At 41.4% G+C, this 24,664-nt stretch overlaps 1 protein-coding gene across 1 annotated transcript in view; it reads right to left on the bottom strand.

Annotated features, from left to right (window-relative positions):
• ScsbetaG (Succinyl-coenzyme A synthetase beta subunit, GDP-forming) overlaps positions 1-24,664 on the bottom strand; it is a 45,493-nt gene that overhangs the window by 15,414 nt on the left and 5,415 nt on the right. Inside the window, exons 3-5 of the mRNA XM_068387288.1 lie at positions 15,429-15,528; positions 14,494-14,646; positions 546-726 (exon numbers count right to left, since the gene is read on the bottom strand). Coding sequence (XP_068243389.1) covers positions 546-726; positions 14,494-14,646; positions 15,429-15,528 — 434 coding nt within the window. The remainder of the gene's footprint in view (positions 1-545; positions 727-14,493; positions 14,647-15,428; positions 15,529-24,664) is intronic.

A 24,664-nucleotide genomic window follows, 5' to 3' on the forward strand; every position in this document is an offset into this window, starting at 1 on the left:
TTTGCAGTATATTTATTTTAAATTGCTCTAACAGCCATAATTTTGGTCATAGAGAGGTCAGGTTGGTCTCATTCTCTTGGAAAATGCCTGAATTTTCTCAAAAAATTATCAAAAATATGAAAAAAAAAATTTTATAGCATTTTTTTGCAAGGACATACCGGTACGTCCATGGGGGTAAAGGGATGGCTTTTGTGAAACGTACCAGTACGTCCTTTGGGGATAAAAGGGTTAACATTAAGTAATCAAAGAACTGCCAGTACAGCACAAGTAAAATGAACTTCCTCTGAATAACATATTAGTAAATGCAATACTGTACTGTGTACGGAAAGCAGTCCCCCTGAAATCAAATAATTCATTTAGTACTGCAATATCAACACATAATAAACTTTCAAGGAGGCTTATCAACTACTTTGGTAATTAACCTACTTCTATTTTGTAAGGTGGCCTTTTCTAAACACAATGTTAGTGTAAACATAATTAAATGTTATCACAGATTAGCCTATTTAATACATTTACAAAAACAACCATACAATTACAGTACTTACTTTTTCTCGTAGCCCTCCTTCAAATTTCAAAAAGTCAGCTACTTTCAAGGCCATTTCATCAGTCAGTCCTTCATATATATCAATGGGCATCGTTAAAAGACGCTCAGGTGTTTTTTCTGCAACCTCTTCTATATCCATTCCACCATCTGGGCTTGCTATCAAGACAGGCCCATTATGATCCCTGGAAGAATATTAAATTTGAGCCATGCATTAAGATCTCCAACCGAGACTACATAATTGTATTGAAACACCAGTTCAAAGAAGTCTTCATTCAGGTACAGACGTACTCTTACGCCCAGAAGAAATGGAGATTAGAGCTATCACTCATGTGAACACTGTACTTGAGAAGCTATTCCAAGGCCAAAACACAGGCATTTGAAATTGATAAGCCTTCATCTCTTCGACAAACGGGAGGAATTTTCTTGACAGCGGATGAATGGATATGTAAAAGTAAGCATCTGTCAGACCTATCGAAACATCATATCTTCTTTCCTCACTGCCCCAAGGACAGTAGAAAGTTTCTTCATTAAAAACTTGGTGGAAGCTGTATGGTAAAACTATGCCCTACACCTTACAGTAATTGGTTCTAAGAGACCCGATGTACTGTATGTCGATTTTCGGTGTGGGCCGGATTTTTGCCCCATAAAATGACCTAGTGTACCTGTATGTTCCCTATACATGTACAAAACATTAAAAAGTATTTGCAACCTGCTATCATCTTATAAAACCGAGACATACATTAATAAGCTTCCAAGTGAAAGACAGTACTGTAGAGTACAGCACTGGATCCTTATTTTACAATGTAGAAACCAACATAAGGTCAAGTAAAATGACGTGAAGTGGATTTTACTTTTGTATTTAATACTTTAGGATGAGCGATGTAAAGAGGTTTATTACCGTATAATTTTTAAAATAAAATGGATACATCCAAAACTGACCTTTAAACCCTCCCTACCAGACACTTTTAGCACCGTAAACAGTTATAAAAACCTAGTGAGGAATCCCAGACCTCTATTAGTTGCATCCCAAAAGCAATGTAATCTCTCAAGTTCAAAATTTTATGTAACCTGAAAACAGAATGTAAAACAAGAAGAATCCGGTATCCCCCTCTTATTGCCAAAAGAACCCACAGATTTAGATAAAGGCTCTCCCAAGAGATAAAAATGGACTATTCTCCACCCATCCCAGGGATTTACTGGTCGTGAATGTCACAGAGTTCTTCTGTGAGAGCTACAAGCCCACCATGATTTTTGTTCATCCTTCTGCTAGGCCAAATACCAGAGGACCTATCATTGCCCCTTACATTATCGTTAAAAGTTGTTTGCTAGGAATGAGTTGTACTGTAGCATAATAAGAAGGAAAAGGATGTTTGTGCATGGTCAACCCTAAAGCTACAAACTGTGTCTTGCAAGACACCTGCTCTACAACAATAGTGATCCTACACAACTCTAAGAGTCCCAAAAATAGAAGACAAAATCTGAGAATGCTTCTGCATATTTCAGACTGCCCTAATAAGAGAGGAACATAATTATTCCTTACATTTTACCATAAAATTAGAAACAGACCATTGCCCCTTGTGTACCATCTGAGACTGTCGCTATCAAAATGGCTAAAAAAAAAAAAAGCAGATAGAAGCCCCACCTACATTTTACCCCAAAATTAGAAACAGACCACTGCCTCTTTTGTGTACCATTTGAAACTGTCGCTATCAAATTGGATAGAAAAATAAAAATAACAGCAAATAGATGTCCCACCACAGAATGTGCATTCACCTATAGCTAATCGGAATAACCTGAATTTAACACCAGTCCCCTGTCAATACTGACTAGGGAACCTAGCAAATTACACTTCAACTGCTGGTGAGACCACAGAAACAAACAAGCTTTGAGAAGCTGATTTCCTTGTAATATGAGTTATTAATTTCTGTTTTATCTTTAAAATTATTCTAGAATTGGGGTTTATAATCAGTCTTAGTCCAGCCAGAAACATGAGACAACATCGAAGAATAGGTTGAATCAAAGCTAACCCAAAGTATCTTCTCTAGTAAGATTTCCTCATTGAGTGTATGTAAAACTTTAAACGTGGATTCAATTAACTTTTGTCTTCTTGATTTGGGAAAGGATTCACACTATAAAACTCTATTTGTTCCATTTGTTTACTATCAGAGCTACCCAATTGGCTTGTACAAGACGTATGTGGGTGATGGTTTGTTTCAAAGCCTGCTACTTATGGAGAACAAGCACCTATATTGATATTACTACTTGGAAGCTGACAAAAGCTTGTGGGTGAGCTTACATTATGAGTGACAAAGCCAATGCTAGTCATATGATAAAACCACTTGTTAGCATGTGCAGACATTGCTAAAGCCATGTTGAAAATCTGTGCACCCAGCTTTATAGCCAAAATGCAACATGTCCACTATTAATTATGGCAAATCGGCTGTTCATCGGCACTTTGTCCAGATGTAGATGGAGGGATATAATGATCAGAACTCCTGTTCCATTCCTCTATTTTGGAATCCGATTGTCTAAAGTATAAATCAGTATTGCGGAAAGACAAAGGTTTCGTAATACAAGGAACTGGACCAAATTTAGAGATCGAAGCTTATGTTCGATACTAGACAGGTTACGCTAGGAACACTGCAATAAACCTGAGTGAGTGTTTGCACCTTAAGGTTGCATGAACTAAGTAAACATCTCCAACTCAAGTTGAGATTTAGTTCCATCAACCTCATTAGGAACATCGGACTGTCCAATACTGTAACCACTTGAACACTAATTTCTATATTGCTACCCAAATCCACTAGCCTAGCCTTCTCTGAACTCCCCCTATTTAGAATAGTCATTCCTTTTACGTTTATAGTTTCTATCACAAACCCGTTTAGATATATTGTTACACAAGGTCATCTGATAACTTAGCACAATCCAAACATTTTTGAATCCCATTGCTGTCTCGACACGGGATAATACTAATGGAATGAGAATTTCTTTCCTCCAATAATGACCTACTCACTGAAAATTTAGCCTGCAAACTAATCTTAAAACTAGCAAGACATACATACATGTGGGTGAATAACACGACAGTCCGATAGACACAATTCAACACAAAAGAAGGAATCATATCCACACCTAGTTTGTTTACCATAGAACACCACAAATGGCATGCCCAGTTATGATATCTGGAGTGGGTCGAAAATTGGATTTTTTTTTTTACTTGCTAGTTATAATCTCCCTTAATATGTTATTTTTATAATAAAATAAATTTTTGAATATACTTACCCGGTGATTATAATAGCTGCAACTCTGTTGCTCGACAGAAAACTCTAAGGTAAAATTCGCCAGCGATCGCTATACAGGTTGCGGGTGTGCCCAACAGCGCCATCTGTCGTCCAAGTACCCAGTACTCAATGTAAACAAAGAACTCAATTTTCTCCTCGGTCCACTGCGTCTCTATTGGGGAGGAAGGGAGGGTCCTTTAATTTATAATCACCGGGTAAGTATATTCAAAAATTTATTTTATTATAAAAATAACATTTTTCAATATTTAACTTAGCCGGTGATTATAATAGCTGATTCACACCCAGGGGGGTGGGTAGAGACCAGCATTATATGTTTACATTATTATGAGCTAAGAATTTTTATTTCATTTTAGAAGTTATCAAAATAACAAAAACAAAATAAATAGGTACCTGGTAAGGAAGTCGACTTGAACAATTACTCTACCTTTTTAAGTACGTCTTCCTTACGGAGCCTCGCGATCCTCTCAGGATGCTGATCGACCCCTAGGATCTGAAGTATCAAGGGTTGCAACCCATACAACAGGACCTCATCAAAACCCCTAATCTAGGCGCTTCTCAAGAAATGACTTTGACCACCCGCCAAATCAATCTTAGCCTTCCGGACAACCCAAAAAACAACAATAAAAACATTTCAAGAGAAAGATTAAAAAGGTTATGGAATTAGGGAATTGTAGTGGTTGAGTCCTCACCCACTACTGCACTCGCTGCTACGAATGGTCCCAGAGTGTAGCAGCCCTCGTAAAGAGACTGGACATCCTTAAGATAAAAAGACGCGAACACTGACTTGCTTCTCCAATAGGTTGCGTCCATTATACTTCGCAGAGATCTATTTTGTTTAAAGGCCACGGAAGTTGCGACAGCTCTAACCTCATGTGTCCTTACCCTCAGCAAAGCTTGGTCTTCCTCATTCAGATGGGAATGAGCTTCTCGTATTAACAGTCTGATAAAATAGGATAACGCATTCTTTGACATAGGCAAAGATGGTTTCTTAACTGAACACCATAAAGCTTCAGACGGGCCTCTTAAAGGTTTAGTTCGTTTTAAATAGAACTTAAGAGCTCTGACAGGGCATAAGACTCTTTCTAGTTCATTTCCAACCATATTCGATAAGCTTGGAATATCGAACGATTTTGGCCAAGGTCGAGAAGGCAGCTCGTTTTTGGCTAGAAAACCAAGTTGTAGAGAACATGTAGCCGTTTCAGATGAGAAACCGATGTTCTTGCTGAAGGCATGAATCTCACTGACTCTTTTAGCTGTGGCTAAGCAAACCAGGAAAAGAGTCTTTAAGGTGAGATCTTTCAGGGAGGCTGATTGTAGCGGCTCGAACCTGTCTGACATGAGGAATCTTAGTACCACGTCTAAATTCCAACCAGGTGTAACCAAACGACGCTCCTTCGTGGTCTCAAAAGACTTAAGGAGGTCCTGTAGATCTTTATTGTTGGAAAGATCTAAGCCTCTGTGACGGAAGACTGATGCCAACATGCTTCTGTAACCCTTGATAGTGGGAGCTGAAAGAGATCGTTCTTTCCTCAGATATAAGAGGAAGTCAGCTATTTGATACTGATACTGACTTGCACCAGTTTCGGAAGACTTCCCACTTCGATTGGTAGACTCTAAGGGTGGATGTTCTCCTTGCTCTAGCAATCGCTCTGGCTGCCTCCTTCGAAAAGCCTCTAGCTCTCGAGAGTCTTTCGATAGTCTGAAGGCAGTCAGACGAAGAGCCTGGAGGCCTTGGTGTACCTTCTTTACGTTTGGCTGACGTAGAAGGTCCACCCTTAGGGGAAGTGTTCTGGGAACGTCTACTAGCCATCGAAGTACCTTGGTGAACCATTCTCTCGCGGGCCAGAGGGGAGCAACTAGCGTCAACCTTGTCCCTTCGTGAGAGGCGAACTTCTGCAGTACCTTGTTGACAATCTTGAACGGAGGGAATGCATATAGATCTAGATGAGACCAATCTAGGAGAAAGGCATCTATATGAACTGCTGCTGGGTCCGGGATTGGTGAGCAATATATTGGGAGCCTCTTGGTCATCGAGGTTGCGAAGAGATCTATGGTCGGCTGGCCCCAGGTGGCCCAAAGACTCTTGCATACATCCTTGTGGAGGGTCCATTCTGTTGGAAGAATTTGTCCCTTCCGACTGAGACAATCTGCCATGACATTCAAGTTGCCTTGGATGAACCTCGTAACTAGCGATATGTTTAGACCTTTTGACCAGGTGAGGAGGTCCCTTGCGATCTCGTACAGCGTCAGTGAGTGGGTCCCTCCTTGCTTGGAGATGTACGCCAAAGCCGTGGTGTTGTCCGAGTTCACCTCCACCACTTTGCCTTGAAGGAGAGACCTGAAGCTTTTCAAGGCCAGATGTACTGCCAGTAGCTCCTTGCAGTTGATATGCATTGTCCTTTGACTCGAGTTCCATATTCCCGAGCATTCCCGACCGTCTAATGTCGCGCCCCAGCCTACGTCCGATGCGTCCGAGAAGAGAACGTGGTTGGGAGTCTGAACATCCAGGGGCAGACCCTCTCTGAGGTTGATACTGTCCTTCCACCTTGTCAGGCAAGACTTCATCTTCTCGGAAATGGGGATCGAGACCGCTTCTAGCGTCTTGTCCTTTTTCCAGTGAAATGCTAGGTGATATTGAAGAGGACGGAGGTGTAGTCTTCCTAATGCTACGAACTGTTCCAGGGATGATAGCGTCCCTATCAGACTCATCCACTTCCTGACTGAACATCGTTCCTTCTTTAGCATGTTCTGGATGCATAACTGGGCTTGGCTTGTTCTGGGGGCCGACGGAAAAGCCCGAAAAGCTAGACTGTGAATCTCCATCCCTAAATACACAATAGTTTGGGATGGGACCACTTGTGACTTTTCCATATTGACAAGGAGACCCAATTCCTTGGTCAGATCTAGAGTCCACTTTAGATCCTTCAGACAGCGACGACTGGAAGAAGCTCTGAGAAGCCAGTCGTCCAAATAGAGGGAGGCTCGGATGTCCGCTAAATGAAGAAATTTGGCTACATTCCTCATCAGCCTCGTAAACACAAGAGGAGCTGTGCTTAGGCCAAAGCACAGGGCTTGAAACTGGTAGACAACCTTTTCGAAAACGAATCTCAGAAAAGGTTGGGAGTCCGGGTGGATGGGGACGTGGAAGTAGGCGTCCCTTAGGTCTAACGAGACCATCCAGTCTTCCCTTCTGACCGCTGCTAGAACCGACTTTGTGGTCTCCATGGAGAACGTCTGCTTTGTGACAAAGACGTTCAGTGCACTGACGTCTAGCACCGGCCTCCACCCTCCTGTCTTCTTGGACACCAAGAAGAGACGGTTGTAGAATCCTGGGGTTTGATGGTCCAGGACTTTGACTACCGCTCCCTTCTCTAGTAAGAGAGACACTTCCTGTTTCAATGCCCGTCTCTTGTCTTCCTCTCTGTACCTGGGAGAGAGATCGATGGGGGACGTTGCTAGAGGGGGTTTTCGTACAAACGGGATCTTGTACCCTTCTCTGAGCAACTTCACAGATTGTGCATCTGCGCCTCTCTTTTCCCAGGTCTGCCAGAAGTTCTTGAGTCTGGCTCCCACTGCTGTCTGAAGAAGTTGGCAGTCAGACTCTGCCTTTAAAGGACTTGGTTCCTTTCTTCTTTCCACGTCTCCCTTCGGCACGAGCACCTCCTCTGCTGGAGGCTCTGCCACGAAAGGGCGGAATAAAACGGGACGCTGGAGTGTCCATCCTTGGTCTAGCTGACAAGGTAGGCAAAGGGGTAGCTTTGCGAGCAGAGGACGCAACAAGATCATGAGTATCCTTCTGTATCAAAGAAGCAGCAATCTCCTTAATCAGGTCCTCTGGAAAAAGGCACTTAGAAAGAGGAGCAAACAGAAGTTCGGATCTCTGGCATGGTGTAACTCCAGCTGAAAGGAATGAACACAGGTTTTCACGCTTCTTAAGGACTCCGGACACAAAGGATGCAGCAAGCTCATTTGACCCATCACGTATGGCCTTGTCCATGCAGGACATAATGAGCAAGGAAGTCTCCTTCTCCGTCGGAGAGATCTTTCTGCTTAGAGCTCCTAGACACCAGTCTAAGAAGTTGAATACCTCGAAGGCTCTAAATATCCCTTTCAAAAGGTGGTCCAGGTCCGAAGATGACCAACATATCTTAGAGCGTCTCATGGCTAGGCGGCGGGGAGAGTCTACAAGACTTGAGAAGTCGCCCTGGGCAGAGGCAGGAACTCCCAAGCCGAGAACTTCTCCCGTGGCATACCAGACGCTCGATCTAGAAGAGAGTCTAGCAGGGGGAAACGTAAAAGCTGTCTTCCCTAAACTCTTTTTGGACTGCAGCCATTCTCCAATCACTCGCAAAGCTCTCTTGGACGAGCGTGCGAGGACGAGCCTAGTAAAGGCAGGAGCAGTTGACGGCATGCCTAACACAAACTCTGACGGAGGCGAACGCGGAGCTACAGACACAAACTGGTCCGGAAACATCTCTTTGAACAGGGCCAAAACTTTCCTAAAGTCCAAAGAGGGTTGCGTAGACTTGGGCTCGTCCAGTTCTGAGTGTGGTTCATCTTCATGTGCAGCACCATCATCATCAGAAAGTCCCTCATCCGATAACTGATGAGGGAACGGCAACGGAGTGGGTAACGGCTGGTTGGCTGAGTCCGGCCGCACGGGTGCATGCGTGACTGAGCCGGACGCAACGTCATGGAACTGTTGCCCAGTCTGTGAGCTGGCAACAACCATAGCAGCGCGGGGACGCACAGCGTCTACTCCAGACTGTCTAGACTGTGGGTGCGCAGTGGCCACCACACTGGGTTGCGGAGGTTGACGCACCGCGTCAAAACAAAACAACTCTGACGGTTGTTGAACCTCACGGACGTCAACGGATAACTCCGTGCGTCGCTGAACGTCAACATGCGGCTGGCAGATCACAGTGGAACGCATGGGTGGCGGAACTCTCTCAACTGGAGTGCGTGAGAAGGTTACCTCAGCGTCCCCAGGACGCACAACCGATCGTGTGGGTGGTTGTAGGCAAGGAGCTGCAATGGCTACTGGTGCGGCAGCAACCTTCTCCGCACGAAAGTCCTGCATAAGCGACGTGAGTTGCGACTGCATGTCTTGCAGTAAAGACCACTTAGGGTCTACAGGAGCAGGTGCGGCGACAGACGGTGTAACTGTCTGAAGCGGTACCGCTTTACCTCTCTTAGGAGGTGAGCAGTCATCGGATGACTGCAGCGAGTCCGAACTGACCCAGTGGCTACAGCTGGGCCGTTGGACTTGCGCGGAAGGGACCGACTTGCGCTTTAACGGTCGTGAGACCTTGGTCCATGGTTTCTTGCGAGAAACCTCTTCCGCAGACGAGGTATAAATGGGCTCTCTCGTCTTTGTTTGGTAGGGGCGATCTTGGGTAGATACGCCCGAAACCACGGAGGGAACGTCTGTTCGCTGATTAAAGCCTCTCGAACCCATTTGTCGTACGACATTGCTTCTCCCCTGGACTTGGGAGCTTGCAAGAGGTCCCGGACTAGGAGGACGACAGGCACGAACAGACGAACCCTCAAGCGCAACACTATCCACAACACTATCACTCACTTTATCACTTCCCACTGCACTTTTACACTTCAGCTCCTTGACATCCGCCATGAGCTGATTACGGTCACTAGCCAGTGACTCAACTCTCTCACCCAGAGCTTGGATGGCACGCATCATATCAGCCATCGAAGGTTCCTGAGTGCCAGAAGGGGGATTAGGAGCAACCACTACAGGGGAAGGAATAGGTTGTGGGGCATGAGGAGAGGAAATGTCAATAGAACGAGAGGAACTTCTCCTAACTCTATCTCTCTCTAGCCTACGTGTATATTTTTGGAATTCGATAAAATCGAATTCCGAAAGCCCAACGCACTCCTCACATCGATCTTCCAATTGACAGGTTATATCCCGACAATTGGAACAAACAGTGTGAGGGTCAATAGAGGCCTTCGGAAGATGCCTTGAACAGTCCCTAGCATTGCACTTCCTAAATTTTGGGACTTGTGAAGGGTCAGCCATTTTGAATTGGTCAAAGGGGAATTCAAAAACTATCAAAAAGTCATCAACAAAGAATCCGTAATCAAAAAGAGTTCAAGGAATTGTGAAGAAAAAGCCTGCACAGCGAAAGCTCAAAACTAGAATAGTGTACTTCACCAATTAGTTGTGAAAACAAATCCAGTTAGCAACAGCGAATAAGCACGTCTTGTCGGGAGCACGACAGAGAGAAAATTGAGTTCTTTGTTTACATTGAGTACTGGGTACTTGGACGACAGATGGCGCTGTTGGGCACACCCGCAACCTGTATAGCGATCGCTGGCGAATTTTACCTTAGAGTTTTCTGTCGAGCAACAGAGTTGCAGCTATTATAATCACCGGCTAAGTTAAATATTGAAAATATAAGATTATAGCTTATTTTACTCAAATTTAACTCTAGAGTAAATTTAACTCTAGTAATGGCTTCACAGGCAAATTCGAGTAGTAGCCTTGGTTTTAAACTTAAAACTCCAGTCTACCTGTACAGTATTTCCATCAAAGAAAAGGTTTGACTGCTGAAACGTAGTGTTTTTGTGCATAACGCCACCGCTATATTTGAAACTGAAAGGATTTTGATAATACAGTACTGTACTGGTGACTAGCTTAACTGTGCGCAATAATAATGCATTTAATATTCACATAATAGTATTGTATTAAGAAATAAAAACATAGTTTTAATCTTTTCCATTTTTTATAAGTTGATCGACACTACCAGCTATGCTTTCCAAATCAGCTGATAAGGCAAGCGGCCGTACCTAAATATCTTGTTTTTTATTTCCTATTATTACTTAAACTGCCATTTTTAATTTACCATACTAATTTGAATACTTATTTTTATTTGAAATACTCCTTGCATATTTCATTTACTGTTGAGTTTAATGGCATATAGAATTTTACTGGAGTTTCATTCATGTTGCCGATGCACATTACTTTATAGGTTTTATCTCTGTGTTCTAGATTATAAAGGTTAGGAAATGGTTATTTTTTATTCCAATTCTTTATGTAGTTTTGTGCAATATGGTTAATACACTATCCTGCACTTATAGTAGATCTTAGATCTGAGGAAATTTCCTTAATGTCAGTAACACTGAACACAATTTGTAACCCCGATAGCTGTAAATACAGCAGACAAGATTTTGTTTTTTCTCCTTTTATTCCTTATTTTCTCAACTATAATTTCTACAAAATATCCTTTTAATGTCCGAGATATATAATACTGCGCTGTATATTGCATATTAGTATTGTCTGTTGTTTTTGCGAGTAGAAGTTAGCCTATTGTAATTATTTCCATTTATTAACATTCTACAAAGTATTTATCATATCAGAGTTAAATGCGTATTTCTCTATTTCCAAGCCCCCGAAATAACAAAAACCGGAATTATACAGTTCATAGTGTCACAAGAAGGGTGAGGCAATCAAACAACAAACAAACTTACAATATTTGTCTAATGAACTAAACTTATACAGTGATCCCTCGCTACTTCGCGGTTCGACCATCGCGGATTTTTTTCATAACGCATGTATATACATATATCGCGGATTTTCCGGATATTTCGAAAATACCGCGATGTGATCAATGGTGCGAGATTGGAGAAAGTAAGGAAAATTGAATCATGATTGATTTTCAATATAAATGAAACTTTGAGGAGCAACAAAGATATCATTTGTTAGAGAGAGAGAGAGAGAGAGAGAGAGAGAGAGAGAGAGAGAGAGAGAGAGAGAGAGAGAGAGAGAGAGAGAGAGAGAGTGTGTGTGTGTGTTGTTTTAAATGTAATAAACAAAAAAATTTGATAGGTTATAACACATTGGTGCTTATGTAATATCAACTGTATACTGTAGACGGTTTGAATAAGTTAAGAAATGGTATAAACGATATTTTGTTAGTGTATTCGTACACTCTCAAGAGCGGCAGCTAGACGTCAGCTGATCTAATCACAGCCAAAAGTAAAACAAAAAGAAGTCAACAATACTCGATTTTTAAAACACACCCGAAATTTAAAAACAAAAGTACACGCTTTCTTAATGTGCAATTAACTATTTAAAGAGTAGCAATTTTCTAGAATAAAATGATGTTTCCCAAAAAATAGTGGTTTGCTGATGAAATCGAATACCGTATTTTAAGCTACGATTGAAATGGATGTATACTCGGCACAATCTTTTCGTTTCGTATTTAATTGACACTAAGAAAACTGATTTTAGTTTCTTCATCTATATGTAAGTATTGTATAACACGAAAGAGAGAGAGAGAGAGAGAGAGAGAGAGAGAGAGAGAGAGAGAGAGAGAGAGAGAGAGAGAGAGAGAGAGAGAGAGAGTGTGTGTGTGTGTTGTTTTCAATGTAATAAGAGAGAGAGAGAGAGAGAGAGAGAGAGTGAGTGTGTGTTGTTTTAAATGTAATAAACAAAAAAATTTGATAGGTTATAACACATTGGTGCTTATGTAATATCAACTGTATAGACGGTTTGAATAAGTTAAGAAATGGTATGAACGATACTTTGTTAGTGTATTCGTACGCTCTCAAGAGCGGCAGCTAGACGTCAGCTGATCTAATCACAGCCAAAAGTAAAACAAAAAGAAGTCAACAATACTCGAATTTTAAAACACACCCAAAATTTAAAACCAAAAATACACGCTTTCTTAATGTGCAATTAACTATTTAAAGAGTAGCAATTTTCTAGAATAAAATGATGTTTCCCAAAAAATAGTGGTTTGCTGATGAAATCGGATGCCGTATTTTTAGCAACGATTGAAATGGATGTAAACTCGGCATAATTTTTTCGTTTCGTATTTAATTGACACTAAGAAAACTAATTTTAGTTTCTTCATCTATATGTAAGTATTGTATAACACGAAGAGAGAGAGAGAGAGAGAGAGAGAGAATGTATCAGCTGTTGTAATCGAATGCCGTGTTTTTGTTTTGTGAGAATTTCATCGCCACGACTATAACAACAACATACGTGTAAATGCGTTTGTTTTTCCTCATTATGATCAGAGATAAACGTAAACAAAACATTGGTTGCCATTTTTTATCGTGCTTTTTGGCGTGTTTAGGAAACGCATGATATAAAATCGCCTTTAATATTTGTGCCTGTTTTAGTTTAGGGTACTGTAGTACATGCATTAAGTGTTCTGTACATTAAAGGGTAGTTTGTTAACAGTACTACGTACAAGGGAAGGTTTTAAAAGTCTGAATATACATGTTAAATAAATACGTAAATATGGTGTCACTACTTCGCGGATTTTACCTATCGCGGTCGGGTCTGGAACCTATCTACCGCAATAAACGAGGGCTCACTGTATAACACAAATATATTCATTCTCTCTCTCTCTCTCTCTTTCTCTCTCTCTCTCTCTCTCTCTCTCTCTCTCTCTCTCTCTCTCTCTCTCTCTCTCTCTCTCTCTCTCTCTCTCTCTCAGAAATATCTGCTTCATTTGTGTTATCAAAGATAAGGTTTTTGTTCATCGTATGCGTTATTATAATTATGCATTATAGTAAACTTCTTATGTCACAGGAAGCAAACGAATATTTTCTTTACGTTTCTGTATAGCTTAAGCTCCCTTACTGACAAGTAGTTTTATATTTTTTGATGGCTATTTATCGTGAAATTATTATGTAATCACATAATCACTTGAAAATTAATATGAAGGTTTTTACACATAGAATTACCATGTTTTACTATTAGAGTAAAATTATATATAATTTTACAATGAATAGAAATAATTTGTCGGTTGTTTAGTGGGTTAGGGGTGTGTTGATGGATTATTATAAAGACGACATAAAAAGGTCCGGCAAAACAATTAATCTAGCAAGGCTCTGGAACCAAAGGTGCTGGAAAATCGGTGTTATAAATATTTAATCTTTATTAATCGTACCAAGGCATTTGGATTGGATTTGCAAACTTGTGCCATATGGTCTAATACTGGGGTTGAGGAGGATATCAAGTGCCTCAACATCTTACGATAGTACACTGAGAGCTAATATAGAAGACAATTGCAAAATAGGTACAGTTCCTAGCAAATTTCTCAAAATACTTCAGCTCTTTCTATTCAACATAGATGCAAAAGTCTGCATTGGCAGCTTAGAATTCTCGTCCATGCCCATGAAAATAGAAGTACATTTAAGCAATAGAAGATACAGTACTTGCAAAATACAAATCCCAGCAAATTTTTCAAAATCCTTCAGGTCTTTCACACCAACATGGAAAAAAAAGCCTGAATTGGTTGCTTGGAATTCTAATCATTGCCTATAAAAATTGAAGTAAATTAAAGTGACATTCTAGTACAGTACCAAATGTCTTCATTGGTATAATGAATTGTCAAATGTACCTGTTACTGTTCACCTGAGAGAGCACATTAATCAAGCATTCTTGTTAAGTAGTCAACAACAACAGAGAAACTGCACTGTTACCAGTGTAATGACAAAAGGTGCAACTTGCTCATTCTACTGTGTCCCCCAAAAAGCATACTTATCACCTCACAAAGGTACAAAACATAACATATTTCATTCCCAAGTGTATTTGTGAGATATATAGAACATATTCAATAAAAATATTACTAACGATGCTTCCCATATGTATTTATACACAAATTATATACAGACCTGTCCATAAGAATGCAGAAATATGTTTCACGAAGAATATCCACAGATTCTGCCACCATAACTTTGTTGACCAAGATGCCTTCTTTTGGAGTTTGTTTGGTGACCAATTTATGGCCTACCATTTTCTCTACCAGATTCTTCACTTCATTGGGACTGTCAATTATAATAAAAAGCAAAACATTATACTGCATAACCTATACAAAATTAATACTGTATGTATATAAAGTACTTTTGGTCTTGTCAGGGCTTGAAACATCCAATAGATACATGCTTTTCCTTTTTATTGAATGTTAAATAAAGATACCACTAATATGCAGATGGCCAATTTCATCTTTCTTAGTAGAAAAGTTAATTATCTCTCTATAAAAAAAGGAGAAAGGTACCTGATTTGCACTATTAAAAAATATGTAAGTTTCTTTGCCATCTTTTTTTATAAGTCGTGTACAAGTGAAATAATGTTTATCATTTTGAAAATCAGATACAGTAAGGTGGTCGGATTGTATAACATGATTTTATCATGATAGAATACAAGTCTTACTGACTGGTCTATAAATTCTAAATGACTGATCTCAAAGAGGTATGGAGAATTTGGGAATTTTTCCATCTTTCCTTTTTTCAGTATGGAATTTTATTTTTATATAACACCAAGCAATGATACAGTAATCACACTAACACTGGAAGGTAAAGCATATGCAAAAAAGAACATTACTTGTATTCTGTACCCAATGAAAATGTCAAGTTTAGTTTTTAGTGTATCATATACAATATGAATTTAATATCAGGGTACTTTTTAAACTAATATGCAAACAGTACACTCATCTAGTTTTACATAAGCAAAAGTTTCATATAAAAATCTTGAATATATAAAAATAATAATCACCTCATACTCAATGTCATCTTAGAATGAGATAAATCCTCTGTCAACTCATACTCACTCTTTAGTCAAATGAACACCACCCTTAAATCCATTATCAAAATGCCCTTTTCCTCTGCCTCCAGCCAAAATCTGTGCCTTCACTACATATTCAGCTGCATCTGCAATGCATTAATGGTGAATGTTAGGGAGGATTGTTCATGAAATGAATCTGGCAAGACATCCAATATAGCACTAAAAACTAGAAATATAATATATATTATTTCTATTCTCGCATGAGCTTTATATAGCTTCCATCTTGAAGCTGGTTAAAATGTCAATGCCTATCCTAAAAATATCCCATTTTCTTTCACTGTACAGTAGCCTTGTCCCCTTAGTGAAGTACCAAGATTATATTGTGGTGTATGATGGCAACATCAGCTATTAAAAAAGCCTAAAAAAACAACCGCCTCTCAAACATATATAGCCTAGGCGAGTATATAAATTATAAATTTCATCATCAAATTCTGTTTATTTCTATGAAAATCACTTCAGCTTCATATGGCTGAATCTAACTCTGATGGAAGTGGGATAATGAAGGAAAGAGCTAGTCAAATTAAAACATAAATTAAATAATCACACCAATTCAGCTGGGTATGTAATCTAAATGCTAAATAAGTTCAGTAACCAATACCAATTCAACCAAATTCAATACCTAAGATCTTCCATGTTTAATCCTAGAACCATATACAGTATACATTACAATACATAACTTTTGTAAATTTCTCCATTGAAATTTGGCCAGGGCACCAGCCACCCGTTGAGATAATACCTCTAGAGTTATTGGGGCCTTTGACTGACCAGACATTAGTACAATGGATCCCTCTCTCTGGTTACAGCTCAATTTGTCTTTGCCTACACATACCAAATAGTCTGGCCTATTCTTTCCACATTCTCCTCTGTCCTCATACACCTGACAACACAGATTACCAAACAATTCTTCTTTGCTCAAGGGGTTAACTACTGCACTGTAATTGTTCAGTGGCTACTTCCCTCTTGGTAACGGTAGAGACTTTAGCTATGGTAGCAGCTCTTCTAAGAGGACACTCCAAAATCAAACCATTGTTCTCTAGTCTTAGGTAGTGTCATAGCCTCTGTACCATGGCCTTCCACTGTCTTGGATTAGAGCTCTCATGCTAAGAAGGTTACATTCGGGCAAGCTGTTCTATCTTATTTCTCTTCCTCGTTTTGTTTTAGGTTAAATAGTTTATATATGAAAGATCTAATTTAATGTTGTTACTGTTCTTAAGATATTTTATTTTTATTGTTTATTACTTTTCTTGTAGTTTATTTATGGTATTTCCTTGTTTCCTTTTCTCACTGGGATATTTTTCCCTGTTGGAGCCTTTTGGCTTAAAATATTTTGCTTTTCCAACTAGGGTTATATCTTAGCTGTACTAATAATATTAATAAAAATATGATATTTTGATTATAAAATAAATGTTTGAATATACTTACCCGGTGAATATATAATAGCTGACGTCTCCGACGGCTCGACAGATTCCAAAAACTCGCGAGCGATCGCCATGAAGGTTGCGGGTGTGCCCACCAGTGCCGACTATCGGCCAGATACCGCATATACTTGTAAACAGCTCCAGTTCTTCTCAGTCCCCTAGGTCTCTATCGGGGAGGAAGGGAGGGCCTTTAATTTATATATTCACCGGGTAAGTATATTCAAAAATTTATTTTATAATCAAAATATCATTTTTAAATATTAAACTTAGCCGGTGAATATATAATAGCTGATTCACACCCATGGTGGTGGGTAGAGACCAGTATTAATACAATAAAGGCGTATATGCTTAGAGTTTTTGACAGTTATATCATAACAAAACCCAAATAAATATAGGTACCTGGTAAGGAAGCTGACTCTGACGATTACTCTGCCTTATTAGTCCGCTTTCCTCACGAAGCCCAGCCATCCTCTCAGGATGCTGAAAGACTTCCAGGAGCTGTTATATCCAGGGCGACCACCCATACAACAGGACCTCATCAAAACCCTTAATCTGGGCGCTCTCAAGAAACGACATTTGACCACCCGCCAAATCAAAAAGGATGCGAAAGGCTTCTCAGCCTTCCGTACAACCCAAAACAAGATTAAAAACATTTCAAGAGAAGATTAAAAGGATATTGGGATTAAGGGAATGTAGTGGTAGAACCCTCACCCACTACTGCACTCGCTGCAACGAATGGACCCAGTGTGTAGCAGTCCTCATAAAGAGTCTGGACGTCTTTTAAGTAAAATGAAGCGAACACCGACTTGCTCCTCCAAAAGGTCGCGTCCATAATACTTCGCAAAGATCTGTTTTGCTTAAAGGCCACGGAAGTTGCTATCGCTCTTACTTCGTGCGTCTTGACCTTAAGTAAACAACGATCTTTTTCACTTAAGTGAGAATGAGCCTCTCGGATTAAAAATCTAATCAAATACGATAAAGCATTTTTAGACATAGGCAATGAGGGCTTCTTAACTGAGCAACATAAGGCCTCAGATCCACCTCGTAAGGATTTGGTACGAGCTAAATAAAACTTAAGAGCTCTAACTGGGCACAGTACTCTTTCAAGCTCGTTGCCTACGATCTCTGATAGGCAAGGTATATCAAAAGATTTAGGCCAAGGACGAGAAGGCAGTTCATTTTTGGCCAAGAAAACAAGCTGAAGCGAACATGTGGCTTTATCTGTAGAAAAGCCGATGTTTTTACTAAAGGCATGGATCTCACTGACCCTTTTAGCCGAAGCCAAGCACACTAAGAAAAGCGTCTTGAGGGCGAGATCCTTCAGGGAGGCTGAATGTAATGGCTCAAACCTGTCGGACATTAGGAACCTTAGGACCACGTCTAAGTTCCACCCAGGAGTTGCCATACGACGCTCCTTAGAGGTCTCAAAGGACTTAAGGAGATCTTGGAGATCTTTATTATGGACAGATCTAAGCCTCTATGTCTGAACACAGAAGCCAACATGCTCCTGTAGCCCTTAATAGTGGGAGCAGAGAGGGAGCGAACATTTCTCAGATGCAGGAGAAAGTCTGCAATTTGGGCTACAGAGGTACTGGAAGAGGAAATGGATGATGACTTGCACCAGTCTCTAAAGACCTCCCACTTCGACTGGTAGACCTTGATGGTAGATGCTTTCCTAGCCCTCGCAATCGCTCTGGCTGCCTCCTTCGAAAATCATCGAGCTCTTGCGAGTTTTTCGATAGTCTGAAGGCAGTCAGACGAAGCGCAGGGAGGCTTTGATGAAGACTCCTTACGAGGGGCTGCCGTAAGAGATCCATCCTTAAAGGCAGACTCCTTGGAACGTCTACCAGTCATTGAAGTACCTCTGTGAACCACTCTCTCGCGGGCCAGAGTGGAGCAACCAATGTCAACCTGGTCCCTTCGTGAGAGGTGAACTTCTGCAGCACCTTGTTTAGGATCCTGAAAGGTGGAAAGGCATAAACGTCCAGGTGAGACCAGTCCAGCAGGAAAGCGTCTATGTGGGCTACTTCTGGATCTGGAACTGGAAAGCAGTAAGTCGAGAGCCTCTTTGTCAGAGAAGTCGCAAAAAGATCTATGGTGGGTTGACCCCATGTCATCCATAGCTTCTCGCACACAGTCTTATGCAACGTCCACTCCATGGAGATGACTTGTCCTCTTCTGCTGAGGCCGTCCGCCAAGACATTCATTTTTCCTTGCACAAATCTCGCCAAAGGAGAGATGTTACTTGCCTTAAATGGAGTTCCTTCTGATCCGTGGATCAAAGGACCCGAGCATTCCGGACTGTCCAGTGGAGCTCCCTAACCCAAATCCGATGCATCTGAATACAACACATGGTTTGGGTTCTTGATCGCAAGAGAAAGACCTTCTCGAAGTCTGATGTTGCTGTCCCACCAAGTCAGACATGTCTAGACTGAGTTGGAGATTGGGAAAGAGATACTCTCTAAGCCCTTCTCCTTGTTCCAATGGTTTAGGTGAAATTGGAGAGGGCATAGGTTGAGTCTCCCCAGAGAGATAAACTACTCCAGCGATGAAAGAGTTCCCACGAGGCTAGTTCAAACTCTTACAGAGCAACTGTTTTTCTCTTGCAGGTGAAGGACTTATAACAGAGCTTGTTCTATTCTTGTGGGAGTGGAAAAGGCCCGAAAAATCAGACACTGTATCTCCATTCCCAAATAAAGAATAGTCTGGGATGGGGTACTGTAAGTTACGACTTCTCTACGTTCACTATGAGACCTAGCTCCTTGGTTAGGTCTAATGTCCATTAGAGGCTCTCCAGACAGCGATATAATGACGACGCCCTGATTAGCCAGTCGTCAAAATAAAGGGAGGCTCTGAATCCTCAAAAAATGTAGAAAGCTTGCTACATTTTGCAAGGGCCTTGTAAAAACAAGAGGAGCAGGAATGAGGCCGAAGTACAGTGCTCGACATAGGTACATTACTTTCCCGTCCACAAACCTCAGATGTTGTTGAAAGTTTGGATGAATCGGGATGTGGAAGTATGCATCCTGAAGGTCGAGAGAGACCATCCAGTCGCCTTCCCTTACTGCTGCCAAGACAGATTTGGTAGTCTTCATCGTGAAGTTTGTCTTGACAATGAACACATCGAGCGCACTTACATCTTAAGTACTCCTGCAGTGAACGTGGCTGCCAGATCATTGGAGCCATCCCAGATAGCCTTGTTCCTGCAGAGAACGTGGCTGTCAGATCATTGGAGCCATCCCTGATAGCCTTGTTCATGCATGACATAATTGTACAGCAATACATTGACAGCTGGAGAGACCTTCTTACTTAAGGCTCCCAGGGACCAATCCAACAAATAAAAACTTCAAACGCTCGAAAAACTCCTAACAGGAGATGGTCTAGCTCTGAAGCCGACCATAAAATCTTGGAGCGTCTCATGGCCAGGCGACGGGGAGAGTCTATGAGGCTTGAAAAGTCTCCCTGGGCAGAGGCAGGAACTCCCAAGCCGAGAACTTCTCCCGTGTCATACCAGACGCTCGCTCTATAAGCCAGTTTAAAAGGAGGGAAAGCAAAGGCTGTCTCCCCCAAACTCCTCCTGGTGATCAACCAGTCGCCTAGCAAACGTAAAGCTCTCTTAGAAGAGCAAGAGAGCACTAGCTTAGAAAACAACGGCTTCGAAGTAGCTAGGCCTAGCGTAAACTCTGACGAAGGCGAACGAGGAGCAGCAGTTACAAAATGGTCCGGACAAAGATCCTTAAAAATCAGCATGATTTTTTTTTTAAAGTCCATAGAGGGCTGAGCAGCTTTAGACTCCTCTCCGTCTGACAAAGTCCCCAAAGGAATATCAGTAGGAGGAGGATCAGCAACTTCCTCATCTGAAGGAACCTCGTCCGACAATTGCCGAGTCTCATGAAAAGGAGAGACCTGCCGCGGCGGCAACGCTTGACAGGCAATGTCAACAAGCAAAGGAGCAGCAGTAGCAGTAGAGGAAGCGACGTCACGCCGCTGCTGAAAGGACTGAAATCCTTGTGACTGACCAACAACAACAACTGAAGTTGATTGACGCTCGACGTCACGTCAGAACTGCCTTGACTGCATAGACTGAGCAGGCAAAACAACCTTCGACTGCGGTGATTGACGCTCAACGTCAAGTCGAGGCAACTGAGCCGGTCGGGGAACGTCCGGTCGGGGCTGCGGCGGCAGCGGCTGAACGTCAACACGAGACTGCGGCAGCGGCTGAACGTCAACACGAGACTGCGGCAGCGGCTGAAAGTCAACACGAGACTGCAGCAAGGGAGGATCCATGTCACGTGACCGACGTGAAAAACTACTGACATTACGTTTCAAAGTACAAGAAACGTCAGCACTAACGTCAAACAGACGAGTAAATGCTCGTTTGGGCGGCTGACGGCCAGAGTCTCGTTAAGCGTAACGGCAACTCGAAATCGAAGGTTCATCGTGAACCTGCTCAACGTCATACTTCTCCATAAGGGAGGCAAGCTTAGTCTGCATGTCCTGCAGGACAACCCCTTTAGGATCAACGGGAGTCGGAACGGGCCGAGACGACGGTAACGTCTGTGTTGGCAAAACATTGCCTTTACCGCGACCCTCGGACCCCGTGTTACGCTTGCGTTTAATAGGCGAAACAGTCTTCCGACGACGGCAAAGGGTCAGAGCTGTCCCAATGGCCACAGCCAGGACGCTGGACCTGTCCTGAAGGGACTGACTTTCGCTTCAAGGGTCTAGAAACCTTGCGCCAAGGTTTCTTTTGCGAAAAGTCTTCGGATGACGAGGAGAACACAGTCTCACCCGTCTTATGGTAAGGGCGATCTTGACGAGAAACGTCCGATACGTTGGTTAAAGCCTCTCGTCCCCTTAAGTCCTACGACATTACTTCTCCCTGGTGCAGGGGAGCCTGAAAGAGGTCTCGGACTAGGGGAGCGACAAGCACGAACAAACGAACCCTCCGCAACACAGAACATGTTTTTTGCACTTACTTCACTGATATCGTATTTTTCAATAATTTCACATTAGGCATGAATAAAACTGATTTCTACCTGAAGAACGCAATTCTCCCTTACATCAAAAGGTTATAATTGCGAAATGAGTCGTATAATGTAAGCACATTAGTACAAAATGAAACACACATGCAAAAATCAGTAAACATATATATCGAATAAAACGGAAATATATAAAGTTAAAAAGGATCAGTGACTGGGGAGGAGACTAAACACTAGTTCACTAAAGACTACGTTTTCAATCTCTCACCGTACAGTGCCTTGGGACGAGAATAAAAACTAAAAACGTTTTATCCTCTCTCCCCGTACAGAGACTTGGGACGAGAGTAAAAAACTGAATCGAGAACAACGTTACTCGCTCCCAAACTCCTTGTACAGAGACTTGGGACGAGAATAAAGATCGGATCGTTCTCTCTTTCTCTCTCTCTCTCCGTCTCTCTCTCTCTCTTGTCACACACAAGAGAATTGCCCACTCACCCTTCGTCAATAAACAAGTTATTTGACCAAAGGAAAAAACTGAAAGGACTAAGAAATTGAAAATTAACAAGTTCCTTTAAATTAGTATCTAAAACACTTCAGTTTGAAAGAAGAATGAACAAAACGTCAAAATCGATTTACTCTTTCTGCAAAGTGAAACCGTGATTCTCTCTTTCTCTATCGTAACGATAGAGCGCAAACTGCGTAGCATAAATAAACCAAACGTTAGTTCATCTTTGAAAAAAAAAACAGCACGAAGACTATTCAAAGAATATATTTCTTAAAATATTTTCTAAAAAATATTCATTTCATAACTCTTACAGAGCAATTGATTTAAACTTAACAAAAATAAAAGTTGAATGGGCTCAACGTTGTTTAACTTCGTTTTCCAAGTTAGGACCGCCTACAAGGAATAGGTAACGGCCGCATATAAACAAAACATAAAATTTATCTTGATGTTTAGTATAAATGGAAAGCTAATCGAAGAGGCCTAATAAAGGCGGGTGAGATATAAAATATATAGAGGAAAATCTATAAATATCAACAATAATTTATAACGTGATAAAATAATTACTAAAAGCCTTAAACACACTTCCGTACACTGAGGGAAGGGTCGGCCATCTTTACTCAATGGAAAAACCAGAGATAAAAAAAAAAGAGCAAGGGCAAAACACTTTTCCTCTCCTTTCAAAAGCATTTCTTTTGAAGATAGTATTGAATAATCCAACACAGCGAAAGCAATAAAACCAAAACCAAGTACTTCACCAATTCGGTAGAAAACTCGGTCATAAAGCGAGTGGAACCAACTTGTCGACAAGACCGACAGAGAAGAACTGGAGCTGTTTACAAGTATATGCGGTATCTGGCCGATAGTCGGCGCTGATGGGCACACCCGCAACCTTCATGGCGATCGCTCGCGAGTTTTTGGAATCTGTCGAGCCGTCGGAGACGTCAGCTATTATATATTCACCGGCTAAGTTTAATATTTAAAAACAGTATTTTATTATTAAAAGGAGATTAACCATCTCAATGATTATACTATAGCATAACTTAAAAGTTATATATTTGTAAATGACGTATCTGGGACGTCATCGTGTGGATCCCAGGGCATGTTTGACGTCATCGTAGCTAAGGGGTTGATAGGCAAAAAGACAATTTTCTTTCATAAAATGGGAAATGTAAAACCTTAATAACATTATCCCAACTAGTTCTTGTAACCGAAGCATTCCTGGACTTGCACCTATCAAAATACACATTCCACTGCCTTTGATACAAATTATTGGTAGATTGCCTTTTGGATCCTAATATAGATATTCTATAGGACCGAGACAACCTTTTCAATCTGCGTACCTAGTGGAAAGTTTCCATGCAGTTATATGAAGAACTTGTGGGTTTGAGTGAATTGACCTTGAACTTGGTTGTTTGAGTAGACTGGTCCAGTAAGGTAATCCCCTTAGGTACTCCAACAACATAAGCCACAGATCTGCAAACTACTCTCTCTATGGACAAATGAGACCACTAAGGTCATCCCAGTGTTCGAAGATACAGAGCGTACTGTCCACAGATAAAGTCTCGTGATCCAGGGTTGTTGGTCAAAGGTGAATGTACATGCGAGGCAGTGTGTTCATCTAAAGCAGAAGAGTCAAAGTCCAACCCCTTTGCTCGCTTAGAGACATGGTGCTTATGAGAGCGTATAAGGGAAAAGGTAGGACGCATGCTACTCGCAATTATGCAAAAGCAAGAGCACTCATCATGAGGAGATGAATGACAGAGTCTTTTGTATGGAGAACTTGCTCCTCTCGCTAATGAATTCTCTGGGGAACCCTCACAGAGTTGGTCAAAAAAGACCTGTCCCAGGGGTGGAATGTCAGCCGGCAGCTTGAGGGAAGGTGTCAAGAGAAGGCTAATCCCAATTGAGGGATTAAGTGCAAAAGGTAAGCACTTTTTGGAATTAATTCCTTGCAAACCTAAGTAAGACTGGAGGCATAGTAGAGCGTCATCAACAGAAAAACCTGCAAAAGAATGACTCCTCCTGAGGGAGAGAGGCTCTTCTGTTCTGCAAGAAAAAACAGGAGTCTCCTAACTTCAAAATTTGTCCAATTGTTAAATTGGCCTCCTCTTCCCAGACTTAAAGACTGATGGGGGAGGGCCCAGTACTAGGAGAGGAAAGAAGAGGCCTAGCTGACTTCTTCGACCAATAAAATAAGCCTGATGGTAAGGAGTCTTGCTTTGCCTCCTGCCATACACCTGCCACAAGGAGGGTGACCATGCCCTACAATCCTTGCAAGGGGATTCCATGTAGCAAACATAGCCTCTGCACAAAGGAC

Source organism: Palaemon carinicauda, chromosome 14 (genome assembly GCF_036898095.1).
Source record: "Palaemon carinicauda isolate YSFRI2023 chromosome 14, ASM3689809v2, whole genome shotgun sequence".
In the NCBI taxonomy this organism is placed as follows: Eukaryota; Metazoa; Arthropoda; class Malacostraca; order Decapoda; family Palaemonidae; genus Palaemon; species Palaemon carinicauda.